Source organism: Mytilus trossulus, chromosome 8 (assembly GCF_036588685.1).
Source record: "Mytilus trossulus isolate FHL-02 chromosome 8, PNRI_Mtr1.1.1.hap1, whole genome shotgun sequence".
Taxonomy (NCBI): domain Eukaryota; kingdom Metazoa; phylum Mollusca; class Bivalvia; order Mytilida; family Mytilidae; genus Mytilus; species Mytilus trossulus.
In genome coordinates, this window is record NC_086380.1 from 53,157,507 (window position 1) to 53,183,469 (window position 25,963).

Sequence of the window (25,963 nt, forward strand, 5' to 3'; positions counted from 1 at the left end):
TTAATCTGAGTTGTACCGTGCGTTTTTTTCTTCCATATTGGCTAGAGGTATGGGGAGGGAAATTAGGATCTCACAAAACATGTCTAGCCCCGCCGCATGTTAACACCTGTCAAAATTGAGGAGTCTCTGGCCTTTGCAGATCTTAAATGTTGTTTTTGTAATCCGTGTAAGATGTTGTGGGAGACATGGAAATACTGTGCGTCCGTTGGTCTGCTTGTCCGTCCGTCCCGTCTTGTTAGCGCGGTCACAGGTAAAAATTTTGCCATATTTTATAGAACTTATACTATAGTTTGGTACCAGGCAAGGCAAGTTCTATAATGGTGGAAAAATGCGGTGCTCACTTTGAATAACACGCTACGTTGGTTATTTAGTGTGCACAACATTTTTTATGATATATTTTCATAGTCAGAAAGATTATTACAGTCAATCCTTAAGTAATAGCAACACAAACACAATGAAACTGAGTTTATAAACTGGTATCTTTAAGTGACCAAATATGTTTTAGCTGGCTATTTTTTCATTGTTTTTTTATTTCAGGTGATGGTTGGTTTTATGATGAACATTATAGGAATACTGGTACTCATTTTAGGAACAGAAACATGGGGAGCTAGCGCTTTTAACTTTCACACATTACCAGATATATTTAAGACAAACAACAATGTATCTGATATTGCCCAGAACATTACTTTACTAGTGAATGGTACCTGTTTGTGCTCAAATCTTACCATGACATAAAAGTTCATCCTGTTAAATATATATATTTATTTCAAAACGAGGCAACAACTGCAGACTACGCGATGGATGATATGGAACGATTACCCAGTTATTTGGCCAATTGAAACTTGTTTGTGCTAAAATCGTACCATGACATAACATGTATCAAAAGGATACTGCCTAATGCTTCTCTTTATTCATTAAAAGTTCTGGTATGAATTCAGCATATTTAAAAAAAAAGGATCAAGTAAACAAGAAGATGAGCATAGTTAGTTCCCATTGAAATGCCGATTGCTGAAAAACACGCCCTACGAACATTACAAATATGTAACCAATCAAGAAATTATTCATGTTGTTTAAGTTTCCTTGGTATTGTTGTTTTTTAATGTCAGTTTCAGGTAATTGTTTGTAAGAATCAGTAAAATTTTCCCCTCTCTAAGACAAACAAATTCGAAGTATGACATTTTATTTTATAAAACAATATCCCTATCCAACTATTTTAATCTGTACTTAGTTTAGAATGATTAATACTTGTGTTTTAAAGTGAATAAAGTCAAGTGTTTTCATACTATTGCAAGATAAAGAGTCTTAGATTGTAAGTACTGTTGAGATCTCTGGGATTTGTTATCATCTGCATCTGATCACGCCACGTCTACAATAGGCAGTTTCACTATAATGGCGAAGCCCGAATATGATTGCTGATTAATTTGTTGTTAATAATTAAGAAAAAGGTGTCGCGGAACACTCTGAAGACCCAGCAATGCAACAATAGATTAAAGAACATAGAACAGATAAATGATTACCTAATACTTTCTCCTTAGTATGTTAGTGTCATAGGGGTATATGTTGAGTACTCAGGTGAGTTCTCAAAAGCTAATTCATTAATCAAGCAGTTTGTGTGTTGTGATTTATTCACAAAAACGATGATGTGTTGGGGTTTTATCTGCGGGAATAACAACACACATTTTAGAGATAGAACAGGTTTTATGTAGCATTACTATACATTAATCCATTCAGCTTTTTATATTCTGATTTGTATTAACGACATCACAGCCTTTATCCATTCGAAAAGAGTTTCTATTTTTTATTCTCTCGTTTAGCCTATTATTTGGCTTTATCCGGGACAGAAGCCATCAGTACTTTAAAGTTTCCTATTGATGGGTTTCGCTTCAGATATTTCGGGGTATTGAATTATACATTTCCCAGAAACTTTTGTGAGTGTTATTGTTAATTGGATTGGTATAATAGGTATAGACTTCTTTAAAAAGGGAAGTATTTTAAATTGAACTGATTAAAGATGAACATGATGAAGGATATTGCGCAAATTGATGGCAGCAAGACCTTTGATGGCGGGGTAAAGTTTTAGAAAGAGTCCGTTTAAACTTTTCATCTTTTCCGATTCGAATTTGTAATACAATGCCTGTTACTTGCTATATTCTAGATGATAATTGTAAGTTTGTAAATATTTGAATAGGGCTTTGTAGCAGTTGTTTCCAAACATAAGTTGTACAGAAAATGACGTTTGGAACAGGGTAATGAAACATTACGTTCAAATGTAATGAACACTAAGTACCTAACGGCTATTGTATGAATAGCATTATGGCATCAATAAAGACATCATGGAGAGTATGTGGTGTATAATGACGATGACCATGACTGCGTCTACCACGAGGAGTGGAGTTGAAAATGTTAATCGCATTTACCTAGCTACTAAAAGGTCTAATCATAATCCAATTTTTCATTGAAACAATATCGTGTCATTGTTCCCAATTGTCGAATCCAGAAGTGTTCTTTTTGTCTATGGGGAGGTGATGCAAGATAAGGATAGTATATTTTTTCAATGATGTAAACTGGCACAAAAAGGATTGAATGATCAGGCTGATTGAAATGATGGTAAACGTTGTCGCTTGTAGTATATTGCGTCTTATTTATGGTTGCACATGAGTTTATAAAGCCTTCCTTAAAACTTTTATCTTTTTCATTTTTTGCCATGGCGTTGTCAGTTTTAAATTTATTTTCGATTTATTAGTTTGACTGTCCCTCTGGTATCTTTCGTCCCTCTTCTATAAAAGACTGATTAATGACGCTCGAATCAAAAATGTTAAAATTTTTGAAAAAGGCGAAATAAAGTTCAAATTAAAAGAGCATTGGGGTTAATCTATACCAATTCTTTCAGTCTTCAATCGAAAAAATATATACAAATCAAAACACTTTAATTTGTATTGAATGTTATTACAGTATCAGTGATGAAAGTGTAAAAACAAATAAGAAATAAGATAACATGCTCCACCCTTCCTTGATATCATGTTGTTAGCACACACCATAACATTACAGAATGGGAATTATCTACTAAAAGACTAATAGAGTTGCTTCATTTTGTGTGGAATGTACCTCACTTTTTAATTTAAAGACATAGCATTGTCATTGAATATTTGTGTTACGTTGTTGTACGTTGAGCAATAAATAAAACTCATACCACAATGTCTGTTATAAATCCGCCTGTATGTCTGTCACATGTTTGTTTCGTTATCTGACATAAACTGCTAATCAGACCTAGAATTGTGTACCTTAAATTAGTGATGATTCTGTGTCAAGGTGAAAACCTTACGTGACTTTGTGTCGATGGCTTTTCCAAGGTGAAAACCCGACGTGACTTTGTGATAATTGTTTTGTAGAGGTGAAAAACAGACGTGACTTTGTGAAGATGTCTTAGTTAAGGTGAAAAACCGACGTGACTTTGTGATAATGGCTTTGTAGAGGTGAAAACCAGAGGAGACTTTGTGATGATGGCTTTGTCAATGTGAAAAACCGACGTGACTTGGTGATTTGTGGTTTTGTGTAGGTAAAAATCCGACGTGACTTTATGATTGGTGGTTTTGTGAAGGTAAAATTTCGACGTGACTTTGTTATTGGTGATTTGTGAATGTAATAACTCGTGTAAAAGTAAACCAATATATGTTAAGGTACAGCCTTCAACAGTCCATATGCAGTAATCAACATAGTTATAATGACCTTAAAATGTACCAAAAACAAGATCGCAGTTTATTTCTATGTCCAAGTCGTTCCCTCAGTTACAGATACACCTTCTGTCATCAAGAGACATTATTTTACCTCTTCGACAACAAACATCACTGGGTGTGTCGTAGTGCCATATTTGACCGCGATTACCAATAGTTGCATCGGCTCTGTCACATTTACTTCCAAATAAACATCCCATCTGGTATCCTATCGAAAATAAAATATATTGTTTATCAAAACCAGTCTTTTACCTAGTTTTTTGTGGACGTAGCACGCGTCTGGCGTATACAAATAATTTTTAACCTGTAACCGTATGATTGCTATTATTCGTTTGTTTCTCTATCCTATAATTTCGCACATTTATTTAGTGTAGCCCTGTCGTGTAATGTTGTCATTCTAATGTTATAATTAACACTGCCATTAAGGTGGGAGGTTTAGCATGCCACAAAACCAGGTTCAACCCATCTTTTTTTCATGAAATGCCCTGTACCAAGTCAGGAAAATGGCCATTGTTACATTATAATTCGTTTCTGTGTGTTTTACATTTCAGTGTTGTGTCTCTGTTGTGTTATAGTGTTCTTTTATATTTGATACGTTTCCCTCAGTTTTAGTTTGTTACCCGGATTTGTTTTTTTCTCTATCGATTTATGAATTTCGAACAGCGGTATAATACTGTTGCCTTTATTTATGTGTTGAATAGAATATTTCTCGTCCTTTTTCTAAAAACACATAATCGGACGATATTAAGACCTTGCTGATAAATATTCCGTTTCGACTTCACAAATAATACACGATGGTCATGAAGTATATATTATAGGTACTGACGTTTTTTTATAATCTTAATTAAGTCTTTTTGTATTATTTTATTTTCTTTATAAATTATTACTTTTACCATTTAGTATACTTTGGTAATATCGATGAGACGTGTCTCGTTTCTTAAACATCCCGTCATTGTGTTATTGTGCAATGGTAATTTTTTGTATTCTTGTCTTTTGTCTTTGGTTATGTACTTTGAATATATATGCCTTTTATATGATAGTTGTTATCCATTGGTTTAATGTGTTAGAGCTTTAGATTTTGCATTAGATTAGGGACTTCCATTTTGAATTTTCATCGGAATTATGTACTTTTGTTATATAGTACTTGAACACTATAATCATATTCACCATAAAAAGTGGATCATATAACCAGAAACATTTTCATTTCATCTTTTCTGCTTTATTCTAAATGTATTCCGAGCACGTTCAGATCAGAGCTTACTATCAATTTAATCTTCGACGATAAAGAAAAAACACTTGCATACCAATTTTTTTTTTTTTAACAATAAACAGTTTCGTAAACAACTGTGGCCTTAGATCAATAAAAAATTATAGAAATTCCTAATTTACCTTCAAATAGGGCCAACATTTTCTCGTCTAACTTTTTTTTTAACAATAAACAGTTTCGTAAACAACTGAGGCCTTAGATCAATAAACAATTATAGAAATTCCTAATTTACCTTCAAATAGGGCCAACATTTTCTCGTCTAACTTTTCATTTAATTTCCTTTTCTCTTCATTGAATCGATCTATTTCTTCTTGTCGTTTCACCTCCAACTGTTTGCGTCTATCATTCAATTTTTTACGTTCTTGTCTTCCTCAAAAATAAATTTTCTCAAAATCAATTATTGATTCTTGAATATACCTAGTTATTTTCCATTTGTTTGATGTAATTGATTTTTTAATTTTGCCACATGTATGATAAGAAAATTTCTGTTTTGTAGTTTCCTTAGAATTCGATGTTTTGTTTTGTTGTGTTTTTTTTACCTGATTGTTTTTTATAGAATTGATGTAGTGGTTCTGTGTTATCTAACTTGCCTGGATCTTTTAGTTGGTCGTTGGTTTGATTCCCAAGCGGGTCAAACCAATTTCATTTAAACACGTGTATGTTACTCAATGCTTCGCATTAAGATAAGTCGTAAGGGCAAAGGCTGGTCAGATCAGAATCAAAATAACGTATCGAGATTAAAATGCTATAACTCTCTGCTGATTTTTATGTTTGTATTAAATATTTGAACACGAATTAAATAAACCAATCATAGAAACAGAGCATGGAGCAATACTGTATACCCTAGTTTATATGTTTGTTTTATGTTTTGAAAACATACCATTAGATCGAACAAAAGGTGACTAAAAACTGAATGATGTATTATCTGAGTTGAAGATAATTCTTTTCAAGTACTATTGCCATAGATCAGACTTACAAATTATATTTTTCATCATTTGTTTTTCCCCTTATTGAAAACATATATTGTTGTTCCTTGGACTATGACACAAAAAACATTTATAATCAAACTTACAATTTAGATTTATCCAATATTAAAAAAGACATGCTCCTCCCCCTCCTCACAAAATATGAATGGTTGGTGCCGACGTGATGCATACTACATAATATACATACCCGAGTTCCTCAATCTCTTGTTTCGTTTCAAGTTCTTTTAGTTTTTGTTTTTGGATTCTATATTCCTTAGCAATTATTTCTTGCTTTTTTTTGTTCCTCTCTTCCTCTTTTCTTTTCTGATCCAGATCTGTTCTCTTTCGTGTTGTCTGTTTCCAGCATCCGTGTACATTTCATGTGTATAAAACCTCCCTCCATTATTTCTAACAGTATTATATACATTTTCGATTATCATGTAAACGTCTTGTTCAGTGTTTTGTAGTCCGAGTGAGATGTAACGATTGTCTATTTTCTGTAGAAGTGCACCCAAAGGAGAGTCTTTTTTTACTTTGTTTTCGACAAAATCTTTTATATTTGTATTGGCATTTTGGAGTCTATCCTTATTTGTAAAGACAACACTTACAAAATCGCTGACTTCATCTCCGAAGTAGTCCATAAATATTTCTATCGTGTTTTGTTCTTCGGCAGTCATTCGTCCTATTTGAAGAATAAATATGATGGCATGCATGCCGGGAAATGTCAATGCTTTAGATATTTCCTGCAGTATAACTGCATTATCGTCTTCAGTATCAAAGAAACCTGGCGTATCAAAAACAACAATATGGCGACCATTGCAAGTTCCCCTTGCAGACGTGGTATATTTAGTAACGGATTCGTCCGATACATCCGCAGTGAATACTTCTCTTCCTAAAAGACTGTTTCCGGTAGTACTTTTTCCTGCTCCTGTTTTTCCAATCAATAAAATGCGAAATTCATTTTCTATGGCTGCATCTGGGATGATTTAAATGAATGTATTGCACAATTACATTAAAAATACATAATTGTTATTCAAAACTCCCGGACAGATGAAAGTATGGTTATAATTTGGAGTTTAGTATGGTGTTCATTATCACTAAACTAGTATATATTTATTTAGGGGCCAGCTGAAGGACGCCAACGGATGCGGTAATTTCTCGCTAAATTGAAGACCTATTATTGACTTTCAGCTGTTTTCTGTTCCATGGTCGGGTTGTTGTCTCTTGACACATTCCCCATTTCCATTCTCAGTTTTATTAGAGTTTTAAAAATGGAATAACCATTTCACAAATGATATTGGATATGTTCCTGACTTCGTAACTAATATCCCCTTCCCTTTCATGAATGTGATCTACCGAATTAGACTATTTTCCGAATTGCTTATCACATAAGCAACACGACAGGTGCCACATGTGTAGTAGAATCTGCTCGCCCTACCGGAGCACCTGCGATCACCCCTAATTTTTGGTGGGGTTCGTGTTGCTAATTCTATAGTTTGCTATGTTGTGGCATGTGTACTATTGTTTATAGATATATGAAGATGTGGTGTGAGTGCCAATGGGACAAATGTCCATCCAAATAACAATTGATACAAGTAAAGCATTATCGGTCAATGTACGTTTGTCTGTTTGTCTTATTCATTTTTAAACTGACCTTATAAAAGAATATGAAAGTACTAGTCTATTTCAATACCAAATTAAAGATATAACAACTTCCAATAAAACTGAAGAAAATGGCTACCACTTCATATAAATATTTTAGCCAAGTGACCAGAACAAAGAATAGTTAAACAAAAGATTCCAGCCTAAATCATAGTGACCAATAGAAAAGATATAAACAATAGGAAATGTTGTACCTAAATAAACTAGCAGACTACAAATTATAATAGGGGTAAATAGATTATATCCAGTATATATTCTAATAACATAAAATCTTAATTAACATAAAACATAAACACATTGCGTTGTCAATTTATTTTCGATTTATGAGTTTGACTGTCCCTCTGGTATCTTTCGTCCCTCTTTTAAAACAGTTCTGTAAATTTTAGATATTAACTCTCTCCAAATGCTGTGTTTAATTTAGTTGTATGAATATGATTATATAAGTTAACAACTCAAGTGTTGCAATGCCATCCTTTATTTCGCTGTTTGTATAGCGTAAATCCTTGAAATAAAGTAAATTAAGTTATGCAAACGCACTTTTGCTCTTCTATTTAGTATATAAAAAAGTATCCTGCTACCTCCTTTAGCTAACGAGGTATTTCTTTTTACAAAAGTATATAGTTCATGTTGGTGTCTGATTCGCAGTCAGCGTTAATAAGACAATAACAATCAAAACCAAGGAGTAAACAAAGACTAATAAAATCAAGACATTTACATCAACATTTACAAATAATAAATGAGAAACAACATGAACTCCACTAAAAACCGGGAGTGAAATCAGGTGCTCCAGAAGGGTACGCATTTCCTGCACCGTGTATGGCACCCATCGTGTTATTTCTTTGTTCAGTTTGGAAAAGATGGAAGGTTATTATGACTGAGGAAGAATATCAGATATGATTTCTGACACACTTTTGTCATAATTGCCAATCAGCTCATGATGACGACCGTAAATTTCGTGAGTGGTGACCTTAATTTGATTGATTCATAGACATGTCTTAGCAACTTACAAATGTACATGTAATGTAACTTGCAGGATAAAATCAATCATTTGTAACATGAGTAAATTGTCACAAAAAATAAAATATATTTGTAATTGCTAATAAACTAATATGAAAAACAATCGGATTGCGTCGTTTCTAGTTCTGTTTCTAAAGCTCGTGCAAAAAAAATCTTAGATTGTTCGACAAATGCTGTACTTAAACTTTATAATCAAAGAATTTAAATTACAGCTACATACCTTCTGTAAAATACATGGTGAAAATAACAGCTAGGAATACTTGTTTACCAATATAAAACATCTAAAATCAAAAAGAACAAACTGTGCATATAGTCGATTGATAATTATAAATATTATTAGAATTGTAATGTAACATTTGGATTAATAAATATTATTTTTAAGTTACTAAGATCGCCGTTAAAACTTTATATATCTTTAAATATATTTAAAACTTCATGAATTAAACATGTTAGGAAGCATCCTCAAGAATAAGACACCATTATCTTTTTTAAGAGGGCTGTGGGTGTTTTGTTCTGGGGGTCATATACTATTTGGTTTCTAATTTAATCCATCAAACAACTTTGTCAATTACTTCGGTGAGCTATATCCTTAAACTTTACTTTTCGCTATATAGATGATGTTCTCTTACTAAACACTAAATAAATCTAAGTTTAACGGCTATACATCCCATTGAAATAGATATAAAGGATACACTACATAGAGTGCAGTAAGTTTATATTTTGACCTACATCTAGAAATTGGCAATGAGGGGCGAGAGAAAACAAAACTTTACGACAAAAGAGATGATTTTAGATTCCCAATTGTACTCTTTTTACACTGTGCTGCTACATTCCAGGAGCTCCGGCTTTAGGAGTTTATATGTTTTAATAGATAAGATATTGCCGGGCTTGTTTTTCCAATAATGATTTATTTGATAGAGGGTTGCTGCTCACAAACACATTGAAGTTGAAATCATACGTTCGTATATTTTACTTGTGGTTGATCGTTATGATATACTAGTTTCACAGATGATATCATATATGTTCTTTATGTCGGAATTATAATACCGTTCTCTTCACGAATGAGTCTACCGAATTAGATTGATTGTCGGGTTTGAAAATACATGATCAACACGACGGGTGACACGTCCTCTGGAAGCTGTCACCTCTCTTTTACAACAAGAATAACACACTTTGTTTATAAATTTTGTTTCTATGTTATCACTTAATTTGTGTATTTTAATTTTTTCAAATATTTCTTATTTTCATATTTGCTGAAATGTTCAATTATTCGAACTAAGTCAATCGGAAAAGTCACAAAAGGGGGTATGTTAATGTAATGAGTGTGGTTTTTTTTACACGCATGTTCTGATTTAAAATATTAGGTTGATCTAAGAGAACACAAAATATTTATGATTAAGATTTCGCATCATGCAATTTACTGTTTGGATAATTAAAAAATCTATGTTAATGAAACATTCAACAATTCCTCCTCTTCAACTTAATTCGTGTAATTTAACGTCGTCTATTGATGAATATAAAATTTCTTTTTCGTTTATCACTTTATCAAGCCTTTAGTTTTCTCTTTTGAATTCTGTTACAAATGACTTTTGAGGGCCTCTTATAGGGCTGCAGATAAAATGAGGTATAAGTAAAGGTTTCGTACGTTTATTTACCTTATGATTTCATCGGACTTATATTTTGACTTTTAAAAACTGTAATATTATATTTAGCGGTGACCGAATGCAAAAATGAACTCTTAAAAAAATTAATTGACAGTCTTTAATCCTGGAAAAAATCCACTGATAATAGTAAAATATGACCTACCCTACAAAGAGTCAACAACGTAGGACACCCTAAGTATAATCAGATAATAGCTATAATCAATATATATTACAGTTGCTATACTCACATGACTAAGGCCGTGTTCACACCAAACGTCGTGTAGAGTAAACATGTTTACAATTCGTTTAGTGTAGTGTACTCTGGTTTAACATTACATTTGTTCACATCAATACACCTTGTTTAGCTACCTGTACATAAGATTTGTTCCCACTTGTAAACAATATGTCATTTAAATGTTCATTACGTAGAACTGAATTCAAAATTTTTGGACAATTTTTCTAGCGGTAAGGGATCAATCATTTGTCTTCAAAAGGGGGAGGGGATGGAAATAATCCGATCCCCAATTTGATAAAACAAAGAATGGTCATACAGATGATAAAAAAAATATTCTGAATCAAGAGTTTCCCCATACATTATAGTGTTAAATATTAAAAAAAAGTATTTGATCACCAGCATCTAAAAAAAAGGAATAAAAACATACGCGCGAAAAAATTCTGACTCAGATAAAAAAAATAACCCTCCCCTTTTTAAGTTAAGTGGTTGGTACTTTATGAAAGCCATTTTTATAATTTGCAGTAGTTTGAATATACTAGAGATGTCTCGATTACGCATTAGAAAACGTTAGCTGCAACAGCGTGCTTACAGCCGAGAAAATGGATTGAGATATTAGGGATCACTACATTTGAATCTTTTCTGCTAGTTTCAAATGGCATTTCTTCTTCAAGGAGTATTTGGTAAAGGAATAAGGTAACGTTTTTTTTTTATCTACTTCAAGTGTTATTTAACGGATCTGAGATATTAGACACACATATCATTTACCTCACACTTTTTTTAGTCATTTATTTATGCGTGAATCGTTGTTTGAGTAAAGACCAGTGGCTAATATTTCTGTGTACGTCAAGTCGATTCGGGAAGACCTTTTCAAATGAATTAAGCAGCAACTATTAACTTCAATTTTTGTGGAGGGGGAGGAGGAGCGGAGGTAGGGGGGCGTGGGCTATTGATTTTTTTCAGGACAAATTTTGGTGACTACTCGAAATCAATTTTAGCATTAAATATAGTGGCAGCTGAGGGTGAAACAAACACATTTTTTTTCAGGGCCAAAACTGGAAACATGTTTTTGTTTCCAAAACAAAATCCATAGCTAACCTCCCCACCTCCTTGCTTTTATGTTTTATACTCAACTATAATACCCCCTCTCCCCCGAAAATCAATTGGTTGCTGCCTTATGTGTTCGGCAATGATGCTGCTTTGAGTCTTGATCAGGGGTTGATACAGTACGTTATTTTTTTTTAACAAAAATAATCTGTAAAATTTAGACAACAATTTCTGTAAAGAACTATACTAATAATTATCAAAAATATCAATTTAACTCAAAAATAGTTGCCTCCTTAAATATATACACGGTAAAACTAATGTCCTAAATGCCTAGTTTTGTATACACTTAACCTACACTAGGCCTACATTGACTATCGACTGTGTGTAGATAAAACATGATTTAAACTACTTGTAAACATTGAGTTTTATCAATTGGAACGCAATTGTGTTTAGTTTACGTGTGAGTTACACTAACACAACACCGAATTTAGGTCAATGTGAAGACGGCCTAAGTGTGTGGAAATTTGCAGTTTTAATTTTAGATTTCGATTTTCCGTATATAACTATTGATTCGGTATAGTCATACAGCTAAATATTAATTATACGTCATAACAAAACAAAAAATGAACTTATAATTTGAACTTAGTACAAACATGAAGGTATATAATTATTACAATTTTGTTATCTTTATATTCAGCAGATGAGAGTTGTACTTTACACAAGTATTCCACATTCCAAACTAAAAGACAAATTGAAAGAGTGGGTATTACTTTGCTTCATAAAAAAGAATGGCCAAAGTAGATACAAGGTTATTGTCTTAGGGAGGGATAAATCCTACTTTGTAAAGAATCACTCTGATTGTAACAAAATATTCTCTGAAACCGATATTATCAAGATGCTTGATTTCTTGATTGACAACAAATTTGTTACGTTCGGGAGACATGTTTTTCAACAGACTGTCGGCATCCCAATGGGAACAAACTGTGCCCCTCTACTTGCCGACTTGTTTCTTATTATTATGAGGCTGACTTCATGCAGGAACTTCTTAGGAAGAAGGATAAGAAGTTAGCAATATCCTTTAACTCTTCTTTCCGCTATATAGATGACGTTCTTTCACTAAACAATTCAAAATTTGGTGACTATGTGGAACGCATCTATCCAATCGAATTGGAGATAAAGGATACTATACAGATACAGTTAAGTCGGCTTCATATCTTGACTTACATCTAGAAATTGACCACGAAGGTCGGTTGAAAACAAAACTTTACGACAAAAGAGATGATTTCAGCTTTCCAATTGTGAACTTTCCATTTCTAAAGTAGCAACATCCCAGCAGCACCTGCATACGGGTTATATATCTCCCAATTGATACGATATTCCCGTGCTTGCATTTCATATCATGATTTTTCTTGATAGAGGGTTACTGCTCACAAGGAAGCTATTAAACCACGAGTTCCAAATGGTGAAGTTGAAATCATCCCTTCGTACATTTTACGGACGCCATCACGAGTTGGTTAACCGTTATGGAATAACCGTTTCACAAATGATATCGGATATGTTCCTAACGTCGTAACTACAATCCCCTTCCCTTTTATGAATGTGACGTACCGAATTAGACTATTTACCGGATTTGTAATCACATAAGCAACACGACGGGTGCCACATGTGGAGAAGGATATGATTACCCTTCTGGAGCACCTGAGATCACCCCTAGTTTTTGGTGGGGTTCGTGTTGTTTATTCGTTAGTTTTCTATGTTGTGTCGTGTGTACTATTGTTTTTCTGTTTGTCTTTTTCATTTTTAGCCTTGGCGTTGTCAGTTTGTTTTAGATTTATGAGTTTAACTGTCCCTTTGGTATCTTTCGTCCCTCTTGTAGTTCACCTTCGGGTAAGATGTATAAATATCTAATTTTGAAACATAACACAAATATACTTTTTTCGAAAAAGTAAGGATTTTCTTATCCCAGGAACAGATTACTTTAACCGTATTTGGCACAACTTTTTGAATTTTGGATCCTCACTGCTCTTCAACTTCGTACTTGTTTGACTTTATAAATACTTTGATATGAGCGTCTTGCGTACTAAATTATAATCCTGGTACCTTTGATAACTAATTTCATACTTTTTACACGCTTTTGAATTACTCCATCCATATAAAGCCAGCCTTATTGATATAGAGGTCAGTAAATGTTAAAAAATATGAAATGTACGATTATTCGAACAAAGTCGTCAAACAGGGTGGAAGGTGTTTTTTTATGTAAAATAATATGTAATTCCCTACTTTGAAGATAACAATATGTTGATCTTAGAGAGGGAACACAAGTTTCTAAATTTCTGATTAAGATTTTGCATCAAAGAATTTATCGTTAAGTTTGAAAAAACTATGTTGCATGGAACGATTCAACAATTGGACATCACAACCTAATTCGGATAGATTTAACATAGTCAATTGATCAAAACATTATATCGTTTTCGTTAATAACTTAATCCAACAGCGTTTGAGATCTGTAACACATGTCTTTTCAGTGCATGAGTTAGGGCTGCGATAAAATGAGATATGAGTATAGGTGTCGTACGTTTATTTACATTTTAATTCAATCGGACAAAGATTTTGACTTTAAAAAACTGTAATATTCTATTTAGCGGTGACAAAATGCAACAGTGAACTATTTAAACGATAAATTGACAGTCTTAAATTTAGAGAGAGAAAAAACAACTAATTATGTTAAAATATGACCTACCATGCAAAAAGGCAAATACCTCGCACGTCCTTATAATAGTATATATCAGATAATAGATATACAGTTGGGTGCAGACCAAGCATTACATGTAAACGGGCCGAAAAAGTTAACGCGGCGTTTACTCGCGTGCACTTCATGTAAACGCCGCGTTAACTGTGCGTTAACTCTGAAATTGCAGTAGACATTAAAAGTAAACGGGCGTTTACTTTCGCGTTTACATCCGCGTTAACGCAAAAACGGCGCGTCTTCTAATTTTTTAAAGAGTAAACGGGCGTTTACTTTCCCGTTTACCTCCGCGTTAACGTGGGAAAATGCGCGTCTTCTATTTTCGTAATAAGTAAACGCGCGTTTACTGTTTGTAGTAAACGCCCGTTAACGCAGATTGTCATCGTAACCTGGATACACTGACCTTAAATATGAAATGATAAGGAACATCAAAATTAATTGACCAACTAGTCATTTCCGCTTGACATATTGACGATTGCGGATATTTAAAAATGTCACACATTTGTATTTAATTGAACAATAATTATAGTAAATTTCTTGTTCTTCGCAAATAACAGTTTAAGTATGTTTATTCAAATACATGTAATTTAATCCTCACCAAAATCAAACAGTTTTCTCATCTTAGACAGACTGACTCGTAAAACAAAATTATTTGATATCATTAGTTATCTTATTTTCTATATAGAAGTAATTCAGTTATATTTTTATGCCATAATTGACCATATAATACAATTGACAGCAATTTTTGTACCAGCCTGACAGTCATGACCTCTTTTTATTTAAAATATTGAATAGTAAACAAAATTAAGTAGTTTTCATACATCAGACTAACTGGTAATACATAATTATTTATTCGCAACAACCAAAACTGACCATATCAGTAATTTGTTATGTAAATCTATATAGTCCGCATAGTAAATGAGTTATATTTTGATATAAAGATTGATTGTATAATAAAAAAGGAAGCAATATTTAAATATTATGACATAAAAAAAAATGCATCAATTTAGAGTGCCAGCATGTCCTTTTTGTATTCAAAATATTGAATTATAAACAAAATTCAATAGTTTTCATATCTCAGACTGACTCATATAATAACATTATTTGTCCGCAACAGCCAAAACTGACCATATAAGCATTTTATTATGTAAATCTATATAGCCGCATAGTAAAGGAGTTATATTTTCATGTAAGGATTGATTGTATAATAAGAAAGGTACTATTATTTGAATATTATGACTAAAAACATTTATTTGCATCAATTTAGAGTGCCAGCATGTCCTTTTTGTATTCAAAATATTGAATCGTAAACAAAATTCAATAGTTTTTATATCTCAAACTGATTCATATAATAAAATTATTTGTCCGCAACAACCAAAACTGACCATATAAGCATTTTATTATGTAAATCTATATAGCCTCATAGTAAATGAGTTATATTTTCACGTAATGATTGATTGTATAATAAAATAGGTAGCAATATTTGAATATTATGACTAAAAAAATTTGTGCGCATCAATTAAGAGTGCCAGCATGTCAATGGATTGCACATGCTATTTTCACATGGCTAAGTGTGTGGAAATTTTCAGTTTAAGTTTCGATTTTGATTTTCCGTAACTATATATTGATTCGGTTTTTTCAGCCAACATATTGTAATTAAACGTCATTACAAAACACGAACTCGTCACTATACACAAACATGAAGGTATTACAAATCTCACTTATTTTGTGGGTTATAATTTTACTATCTTCGTGTTCCGCAGAGGAGAGCTGTAGTTTACAGTCAGGTAAGACATTCAAATATTAATTTTTCAAAAAAGAAAACATATATTATGTATCATTTTTTTTTACCCTTTTGAATTATTCCGTCTATATGATATACATATATATCTATATATCTATAGTTAAACACTTGACCAACTGTATACTAGGAGAAAATAACAGAGCCACCCCCCCCCCCCCCCCATTTTTTCACCAAGTGCTTATTTCATATCTATCTTAATGAATTGGTCAAATGGCGAGTGAGTGTTAGTAATGGGACACAAACAAATGGTCGGCAAGACCATTTGAATATGAATATATTCATAAAATCAGTAATGGCGACCTCTTTACAATGTACAACAACGTTCGTTAATTGTTACAATTTAAATGTATTACTATGGGTTTTCCCCGGTTATAAATAGTCTACATTATGGAATTTTCCGTCTGTAACAGTTATAAATAGTATGAGCAAAATGGATAATTGAAAGTATTTGCATCGAAAGCGAAAACTAAATTTAATTAAAAACAAATTGTTGAATTGAAATTAAAGATTCGTGCTTCTGTATAATTATATTATTCATTGAATTCAAATAGTTTAATCCTACAATTCTTTTACACATGAATAAAATGAAAACATTTTAATTCATGTAGTCATACTTGTTCAGAATAACAATATTAATTGAAATGTTGGAATTAAAATGTCTTTGGATTTGTAAATGTAGGATGTTTTATATACCGTATATGTATTCCATGACTCCATGAAATTGATGCTATTACTTTGTAAGGACTGAAAAATATAACATACCCCAGATAGGATGTTCTATGGATTTATCGTGCTTAAGAGTGAATATGTATATTTTCACTGGAAAACTTTGCAAAAGAAAATCGTAGAAGCGTAAAAAAAATGCCTCATTAAAATTAAAAATCAGTTATTAGCCTGCAACAAATAATGTAAAACGTTTATTATCTTTTATATTCAAAATATAATTTTCGAGAGTTCTGATTTTCACCGTAAAGCATTTACTGGTTAAACAAAATGCACCGTTTCAGTCAAGGTCATTGTTAAATTGAAAACAGACTTGCATTTAACTTCCCCGAAGAAATATAAACGGGAATGTGGACTTCGAACAACTCAATGAAATGCCACACTGTTTCTCTTTCATAATTTAATTCAAACGATTCCTTTTTTTTATAGAAAAGGTTGCAGATAGTGATATCCGTCATTGTTCACAAAAGAAGAGTGAAGATATAGGTATGTTTCAAAAACACACAAGTTAAATTTCCTTAACATTTCAAATATATATCAGGCAAACCAAACACATTTGAATAGAGGACCTCGTTCTGATTCGCTCGAAACAAAAACAAATAATTCTGACATGGCAGAATACAGACAACAAAACAGAACCTTATAAATTAATGTTAGTTATAATAAAACAAAACATAACATCTTAGGCAAACTGTTGCGTTAGAGACTTTCAATCTAAATAGTATAATTATATTCGGAATATGTCAATATGAAAATATGAAAACTAAAATCATAACACCAATTAGGGTTCTTACAAATACAGCATACAATTTAAGTTGCAACAGTTGTACCTTTTTACAATAATATGTTTAAATGATAAATTGCAAATATATCAACTTAAAAAAAATACGGTTTCAATGTTCTCATTATATTTTATTAAACCAAGAAGCTACTTTTTTTTTTAAGTTAATCTGTTTTACAATGCCGGAATATTCTAAGTAACTACAATATTCCGAATAGGATTTGTTCATTGGTGAAGGCTATTTGATTACCTGCACTTGAATATTTGGCAGTAATACCACATCATATAGTTCTACAACCCTGATTTCCCAGTTGACTTATGTATACATTAGTTTTAGTTAAAATTATGGCGAAGATATATCTTGCAAGTTCATAAGTAAAGTGCTGCATGCTTGCCATATCATAAAACGTAAACAGACGTTCAGTACCTGAGCCGGTTTCTTCTGGGTAATATTTTTGATAATATTCTTCGTTTTTAGGTATAACTGAAAATGAACGCAGAATATTGCTAATAGGCCGGACTGGAGTCGGTAAAAGTACTACTGGAAACACAATACTGGGGAGGGACGTTTTTCATGCAGACACTTCGGGCGAGTCAGTCACGAGAAAGACGGAATATGCGCGCTCACTGCGTTACGGGAGAAATCTTTTAGTTGTTGACACTCCGGGATTGTTTGATACAAGTATACCTAATAATGAAACTATGAAAGAAATTGCACAATGTTATAGCCAAACAGCTCCGGGTTTACATGCTATTATTTTTGTTACTGAGATTGGACGTTTCACCAAACAAGAAAAAGATACATTTGACTTTTTTCTCACTCATCTTGGAAAAGAGGTCATTGATTACATGATTGTAGCTTTTACTGGAAAAGATAGACTAGATCATAAAAAACGTACAATTAAGCAGTTTGTTTCCAATTTAAAAGATGAGTCGGATCTTAGGTGGTTGTTGAATCGGACCGAATACCGATATACAGCGTTTGGATATGGCGGTAATCGTGCTGATCGTGAGGAAGAAGTTATCGAACTTCTTGAAATGGTGGACGACCTTGTCAAAGAAAACGATGGGAAATATTATACAAATGACATGTATGAAAGAAATGAGAAAGTATTAAAAGAACGATGGGAAGAAGAAAAACGAAAAGAAACAGAAAAACTTGAAAAGGAAATACAATCAGCTAAGAAATCTGCTCAAAAAGAGTTTGAAGAAAAACAAAGGGAACTTGAGAAAAGTTTTGAAGAACAGAAGATTGAACATGAAAATAATATGAAAATATTGAATGTCAAATTCAAAGAACAAGAATCCGATATTGTGATGCTAAAAGACAAAAATAAGCAGGACCTTGATGAAATGCGGAGAGACATAGAACTAAGAGAAATGGCATTAACAGTTCGTCGTATTGAAACGGAAAGAGACATTGAAATAAGGTTGCGAGAAGAAGCTGAAAGAAAATTGATCGATAAAGAAATGACGCTTCGAGAGGAATACAGATCTGATGCTGGCTTTTTTGAGCAGGGTCTCACGGCAACAGGAAAGGTTTTAGGAGCTGTTGTAGACGCTGTTAAGGGTGTTTTAAGTTTTTTCGGAAGTTTGTTTTAAAGGATATAAAGCCTTGAGAAAAGTCAATTTTTTTTTCATAGCAATATGTACCTTCCGTAAAAAAAACAAATTGTTCTGAAAAAAAAATCAAGCACACTATCAAAGAGGGGAGGAGATACCAGAGTGACAGTCAAACTCATAGGTCGATATTAAACTGACAACGCCATGGCTAAAACAAAAAAGCAAACACTAATACGGGTCTTTTTAACGTCCTTTCCCATATAGTAGGGATCGCCTATATCCCTTTTCCTTTAACGTTCCATAAGCGTCTTAGTCATCGTCGTTGTGCAGGATAAATTAGAAATAATGTTTGTCCTGTATTTTCCTTTATCACAATTCCCTAATGGTAGAGGTGCTTATCATAAGAATTAAATTTGCCGAATAATCTGAAATAGTCTGAAACAGTCTAAACATATTCTCAACCTGTACTCCTCCTTTTTCTGACTTCAATAATCGACCAAAGGTCTGAACAATCATCCTCCACTCTGAACCATACTTGACCAACTAATATCTGGTTTTATTAAAAAAAAAAAAAAATCAAAATGTTAAAACAAATTTCTTTTTAACTGACATGACGACAGCAACAACAGTTTCATATTAACAAATATAGATAGTTAAATCAAATTATCTTTTATCATAATTACATTATATCAGTTTTAAATTTTTTTATCTGTTTTTTTTAGAAGAATAGATTTTGTTTTACTAAAAAAACACATTTATACTGAAGGAAGTTAAATCTTATCACGATGATCTTGTTTGAAATTTGTTTTTTTACAGTGACTTGACTGTTAGTGTTGCTCTCCACCAATTGCAATTATTCAAAATTTTGACCAAACTGCAATTTGTTTTATTAAACCAAATTGTTCAACTGGTCAGAAATTTGAAAATATTGATCAGTCAAAATGTGAAAGTGCAAAGTGATAAAATAAAACATACTTATAATCCTATAAGACTTTAACTCCACTGTATTGATGTAATACCTATATCAGTCTATCAATCTGTATAGTTATAGTATAAACTATAAAAGTGTTTTTTCACCAAAAAATATATGATAATTTATATTGACCCCTCATAAAAGGGATATTTATAACAATAAGGGGTTGTTCCCAACCTGATTATGACTAGGATGAAAAATTGTCTCATTGTCAGTCACACATACATAGACCAGATTTAACTATTTCTTGATGAACAGGAAAATACTTCATAAATTAAAGGTAGTCAAAGTACAAATGATAAATCAAATTTAAATATTGTCATTACCTATTATTTTATGTTTACAGAAAAATGTATTCACTCTTCTTTGTTTTACCAACTTCGCCCCAAACAGTTGCAAATTAGATATCTTATCAAAATTTTAAATCGCTCGCTCGCCCCAATTTTTTTTTGCCCAAAAACCGGTAGAAGAAGTAATTAAATTGGTTTGGCCTTAAGCATTTAAAAATTTTGAATAACATTGACAATGTTAGTAACAATTCAGTTTTGAGATTTTTTGATCAGCTTGTTTTACTTTAAAGGTGAAATATATCTATATGTAAGTGTTAATATATATAATTTTAAAGTAATGATATGTTTATTCTATAACTTCAAATGGTTGTTCAAATTTCTAGTCAGTAGAAAACTGTTGTTAAAAACAGTTCGTAAATCCTTGAAATACTACAGATATATACAAAATATAGGTCTAGGTTGGTTTTGACTTGCTCGAGTAGGGTTCAGACTGGGTCGGATATGGTTCCTACTAGGTCGAGCATGGTTGAGACGCGTACTTAATTGTTAAGTACATGTCGAGAACAAGTGCAGACTGTTATGTATGGTTTCGTCTGCAGTCAAGTATGATCAGGTAAATTGAAGATCAATTCAGACTGTTCGAGTTTCAATCGTTACAGTCGAGTAAATACATAAACCATTTTAGACTTTTTCTGGTTTGTAGTATAAATTAACATACACAAAGCGAATAAATACAGTTCATATAATACCGATATTGTTATGTACCCAACGCAAATAGAATTACAACAACATTGCACAATACACATTTTTACTCTATTTATAAGATACCGATTTTGTTTATATTCATATACCATTATCAGTGTCCAAATTTGTATTGCAAGTACGGACATAAGCATGCCAATGTTCTATGTATTCCATGACACCATCACTCCAATAGTCAGTGATTCGGTAGTTCTGCAGAAAGTATAATGTTGATGATATCTTAGATATTCAGTTAAATATTCTATTGATTATGAACTTAAAGTGAACTGCAGTTTCCTTTCCCTCATAAACAGTTGAAGCTTTACGATCCAGTTGTCTTACTAAATCTCTTGGTTATATATTGACTATCTGCAATTCTTTTATGATTTTGTTTCTATTGACTTGTGTGATATTTTGGGGTTTTCTGTGATGGACATATTTCATTCTATGTCGTATTGTTTTTTGTTTTTTTTGTTGTGTTTTTTATCTTGTATCATTTTTAATTTACATGACCCAAATGATCATTGTGAGCTTTTATCGTCACTCGACGTACGTCGTCTGTCGTCAGTAGACTGATAAAATTTTGTTCTCTGAAACTGCTGCGCCAAATTTCGTCCAAACCTGGTCATATTAAATATTGGGGTATATAGTTTTTAAAATATTTCCGATGACTTAGCCAGCTAACTAAATTAGTCAACATGGCTAAAAAAAGAATGAAGGGGTAAATGCGCGTTTTTTTCGTTAACCGTTGTACAAAGAGCACAAGTTTATCTGACCTGAGCTAGATTATTTACAATGATAAGTTCTACCTTAATTTTATTTTTTGAATAAAAACTATCCAAGGACTCTTTTATTTCCCTGAAATTTTTATCTTTATTTACATTTTAGCGATACATTTTAAAAATTATAATAAAAACATGTAGATAGAAAATTAAATAGCAAACATAATCAGCAATACAAAAACTGCAAACAGTTCCACATGACAAAATTGTTAACCGATGTTTATTGAAAGTTTTTCCTTTTTATGTCGATTTTGCATTTTTGTGTATCCACCTTGTAAACTATAATATGTATATAGAACCTTTAAGAAAGCAAACGAATCAGCAAGAGTATATATGCAAATAAGAAAGAATAGATGAAATGTCCAGTTATATATTAAAAATCTTTGCCTTTAAATGACGGTTTGTGAATCCTTTTTTATGCAAAATCAATTAGAGAAATATAAAAACTCTGAACAAATAAATGATCAGTAATTGTACAAAATTTATAAAAAAGATATCTGTGTGATAAATTATATTCTAGTCTAAAACGATGAAGAGTGGCCAGTAATCACCATACACACAGATCATGTAAGCAGCACATGCTTAATATCAATTTAGTTATAGAAAAAAATATCATACGACTTAATGGTATAGCTATTCAGTTATGAATTTTCACTATCCTATATTCTGTCATTGGACAAGTTCACTGAAACACATGAAATCCATCATGATCACAAAGAGCATACAATAATATATATTTTAAACTGATTTTATTTTACTTAATGTGGCGGGGTTAAACATGTTAGCGGTAACCCAACCCTCCCAATAACCCGGAACAGTGGCATGACTGTTCAACATAAGACCGACCTCAGTTGAATAAGGCCTAAACTCATCAGATGGACAAAGAATTTCTGAATGAAAACATACAAAAATATTTCAAAATTACAATATAAAAAAGGAGATGTGGTATGATTTCATATGAGACAACTTTCCACAGGAGAAAAATGGAACAGAAATTAACAACTACAGTTCACCGTACGGCCTTCAACAATAAGCAAAGCCTTTATTGCATAGTCTGCCATAAAAGGCCCCGAAATGACAATATAAAACAATTCAAGGGAGAAATCTAACGGCCTCATTTATTTAAAATAAACTGAACGAAAATCCAATATGTAACAGAAAAACAAACGACCACCACTGAATTACAGGCTCCTGATTTAGGACAGACACATATATACATAATGTGGCGAAGTTAAACATGTGAGCAAGAATCCAACATGTGACAGTGGTATTACAGTTTAACATACGAACGACACATAAAAATCTGTAGAAAACGGCTCAATTCATCAGATGGACAAAAAAACTGGAATACCATGTACAGAGAGAAACAAGCAAACATGTTTTAGCTTCAAAATTGGTGTTTTGTTATATTTTGTCTCATGAATGATCTAATTATACGTATTTCCATCTTGATCTAAAGATGTTTATTCAGTTTGTATGTCTTGATTAAGAATGTTGTGTTATCACCATGTAATCTTTTTTTTCCAAAACAAATTGATGTAGTTAAATTTAGCATACAACCTCGACCTTGAAATTGACAAATTACTACCGGTTTAAGTGAACGATCTATAATGGACGAAACCTTTTCTAGGAGAGGATCGTCTTGTCATAGTAAAAGAGTAGGCGCCATTTGTTTCCACAACTAAGTCGGTTCATTTTCATCTACAGTTAAGATAGTTCATGTGTCTTATTCCATCTTGGATTTTGAAGAAGAAGATACCAATTGGTCTAGATCTCAAATGAAACGTGCACATTTTTAGCTTAGTATGTAATTCATGTGTTATACTTTTAATTTAGATATATCAAATTAAGTGTTTTATTATATTTACGGCTGTAATTTCTAAACAAAAACCAAGATGATTGTATTTGATTCATTTATTTTGTAACTTTGCAAAATACGTAGAGATAACTCAGATCAAGTAATTGTATAAGAGAAAATTTTCTGAATTTACCTTTCATCAAATTAAACTAATGAAATATCCCGAAAATTAACTTGTAAAGAAATATTTCTATTCTTTTATACGCACTTTTAAATTATTTAATAACTATATATCTCCTTAAAATAGAATGGACAAATATTTCTTGCATATTCAGGACATTTATAATTTTATAGATAAATAAGTTGCATCAGCAAAGTGGGTAAACAGGCACTTTAACCTATAATGGTTTACTTTTTAAATTGTTATTTGGATGGAGAGTTGTCTCATTGGCACTCACACCACATCTTTCTATATCTATGAAGGGTTTTAACCTTTATTGTCCCTAAAAACAAAACATAGGCAACACACCCACCAGACCCCTGAAATGATTAAGCAAATGTGATCTAACGATCAGAAAACGAATCAGAGGTGATATACTCCTTACACGAGTAACTTAGTCCAAGTACCATTCTGACACATCGTTGCTGCGTAATAATGCATCCCACACAACCAAACAGACGTTTCTTTTTAGCAAAGGTTTAAACGTCTGACGGAGGAAGTTTATATGGCCTAACTCAGTGAACCACGGGGGACAAACAAGTATTAAGATAACTGCTTAAGCTGTTAAACAGGATGTTGATTAGGAATAACATGGCTAGCTGATTTATAATGCTTTTTTGTGAAACCGATATTGATTGTTTGCAATTACCATATTGTAAAACATTTTCTCTATGTAATCACATGGTTAGCTTTTCACTTGAATCGTGATCAATTGCTCCATAAACAAAGAACTATTATAGACGTTTATCCAGCGCAAATGTCGGGGAACATGTGATCGGATAACACCAGATATGAATAGATTGTATTTTTTGGTTCACTTGAATTATTCTTATTTATTCGTTTATTAATTTAATATGATAGACTCATTTTGATTCAATTTTTGCTATTTGATATTTATACTCTAAAACCACACTCGTCGTCCCCTGCTAGCATGCTTACGTCTTACGTTTTTTTCGATGCTTCTTATGCTATCAATTAGTATTTAAGACGAATTAGTAAAAACGATCCAATGATCGTAATTCTAACTTCAATACGAAAATATTGAAAACAAATCATTCGTATATATTCAAAATTAAAAATAAACATCTTCAATGTGTTATATATATAATATATATATTTGTACATTTTCATATTGTCATACTCCTTCCGCTTCTGCTAATAAAAGAAATTAATTTCAATGAGTGATTTAAACACTAGTAGAAATACAAAAGAGTATAAAAAAGAAAAACCTATAATTGTTTACTTTTTAAATTGTTATTTGGATGGAGAGTTGTCTCATTGGCACTCACACCACTTCTTCCTATATCTATTTGATGGAGCCGTTCAAAAGCATTAAGCCATTGGCTCTTATAAATCAGCACTTCATGCATGTACAACCAGTACTTTAGCTATTTAGATATCATATGCTTGATATGATAAAATTTTGATGTTTGTCATGTCTTCGTGTTTGTTTAACCTATATATGATATAACAGACACTCATTGTGACCTTCACTGGAGGCAATATTCTTATAAGACTGAACACCATTTTTTATTCATGAATAAATGCAACAGTAGTTAAACGGTGTTTGAAATCTGCAATTTGACATTTCAGCACTCACAACATAAAGCAATCTTTTTTTCACATTGAGGTAAGCGAGAACAAATAATTAAAATAAAATATGAAAGGGCATAAGACAGTTTTGAGATTAGTATACGAGTTTTTGAAAACAATGAAAAAAACTGAAATGAGGGTAATGGCACCATTTTGTAGTGATCTGACTAAAACTCTTTCAACATTCACGTTATCTCAACTGCGACAAGAAACAGGTGCAAACTTCTTTTAGAAATATTATTAATAAACGTAACGTGGGCTCGTCCTCAATATGGGGATGTAGAACTTGTCATTATCCATAAAAAAAAAAGATGAATATGCACGTATATTCAAATGTAACTTAACCCGCATACAGCAATCATATTAAAATGTATGCCTTTTTGAA

General features: G+C 32.2%; 3 protein-coding genes across 3 annotated transcripts in view; 2 read left to right on the plus strand and 1 right to left on the minus strand.

The window, feature by feature from the left end:
• The window catches only part of LOC134681131 (Na(+)/citrate cotransporter-like), a 38,649-nt gene extending 37,897 nt beyond the window's left edge, over positions 1–752 (plus strand). Inside the window, exon 14 of the mRNA XM_063540580.1 lies at positions 538–752. Coding sequence (XP_063396650.1) covers positions 538–735 — 198 coding nt within the window. The 3' untranslated portion in view covers positions 736–752. The remainder of the gene's footprint in view (positions 1–537) is intronic.
• A 5,479-nt stretch (positions 753–6,231) lies between these two features.
• On the minus strand, positions 6,232–14,365 carry LOC134681977 (GTPase IMAP family member 4-like). The gene is made up of 3 exons (XM_063541599.1): positions 14,305–14,365; positions 8,863–8,923; positions 6,232–6,939 (listed from the first exon to the last, which is right to left on the minus strand). Exons 1-3 carry the CDS (start codon positions 14,305–14,307, stop codon positions 6,245–6,247), a joined length of 759 nt encoding a protein of 252 aa, XP_063397669.1. The 5' UTR covers positions 14,308–14,365; the 3' UTR covers positions 6,232–6,244.
• A 1,579-nt stretch (positions 14,366–15,944) lies between these two features.
• On the plus strand, positions 15,945–19,415 carry LOC134681978 (GTPase IMAP family member 4-like). Its single transcript, XM_063541600.1, has 3 exons — positions 15,945–16,097; positions 17,267–17,323; positions 18,097–19,415. Exons 1-3 carry the CDS (start codon positions 16,010–16,012, stop codon positions 19,218–19,220), a joined length of 1,269 nt encoding a protein of 422 aa, XP_063397670.1. The 5' UTR covers positions 15,945–16,009; the 3' UTR covers positions 19,221–19,415.
• Positions 19,416–25,963: the final 6,548 nt, after the last annotated feature.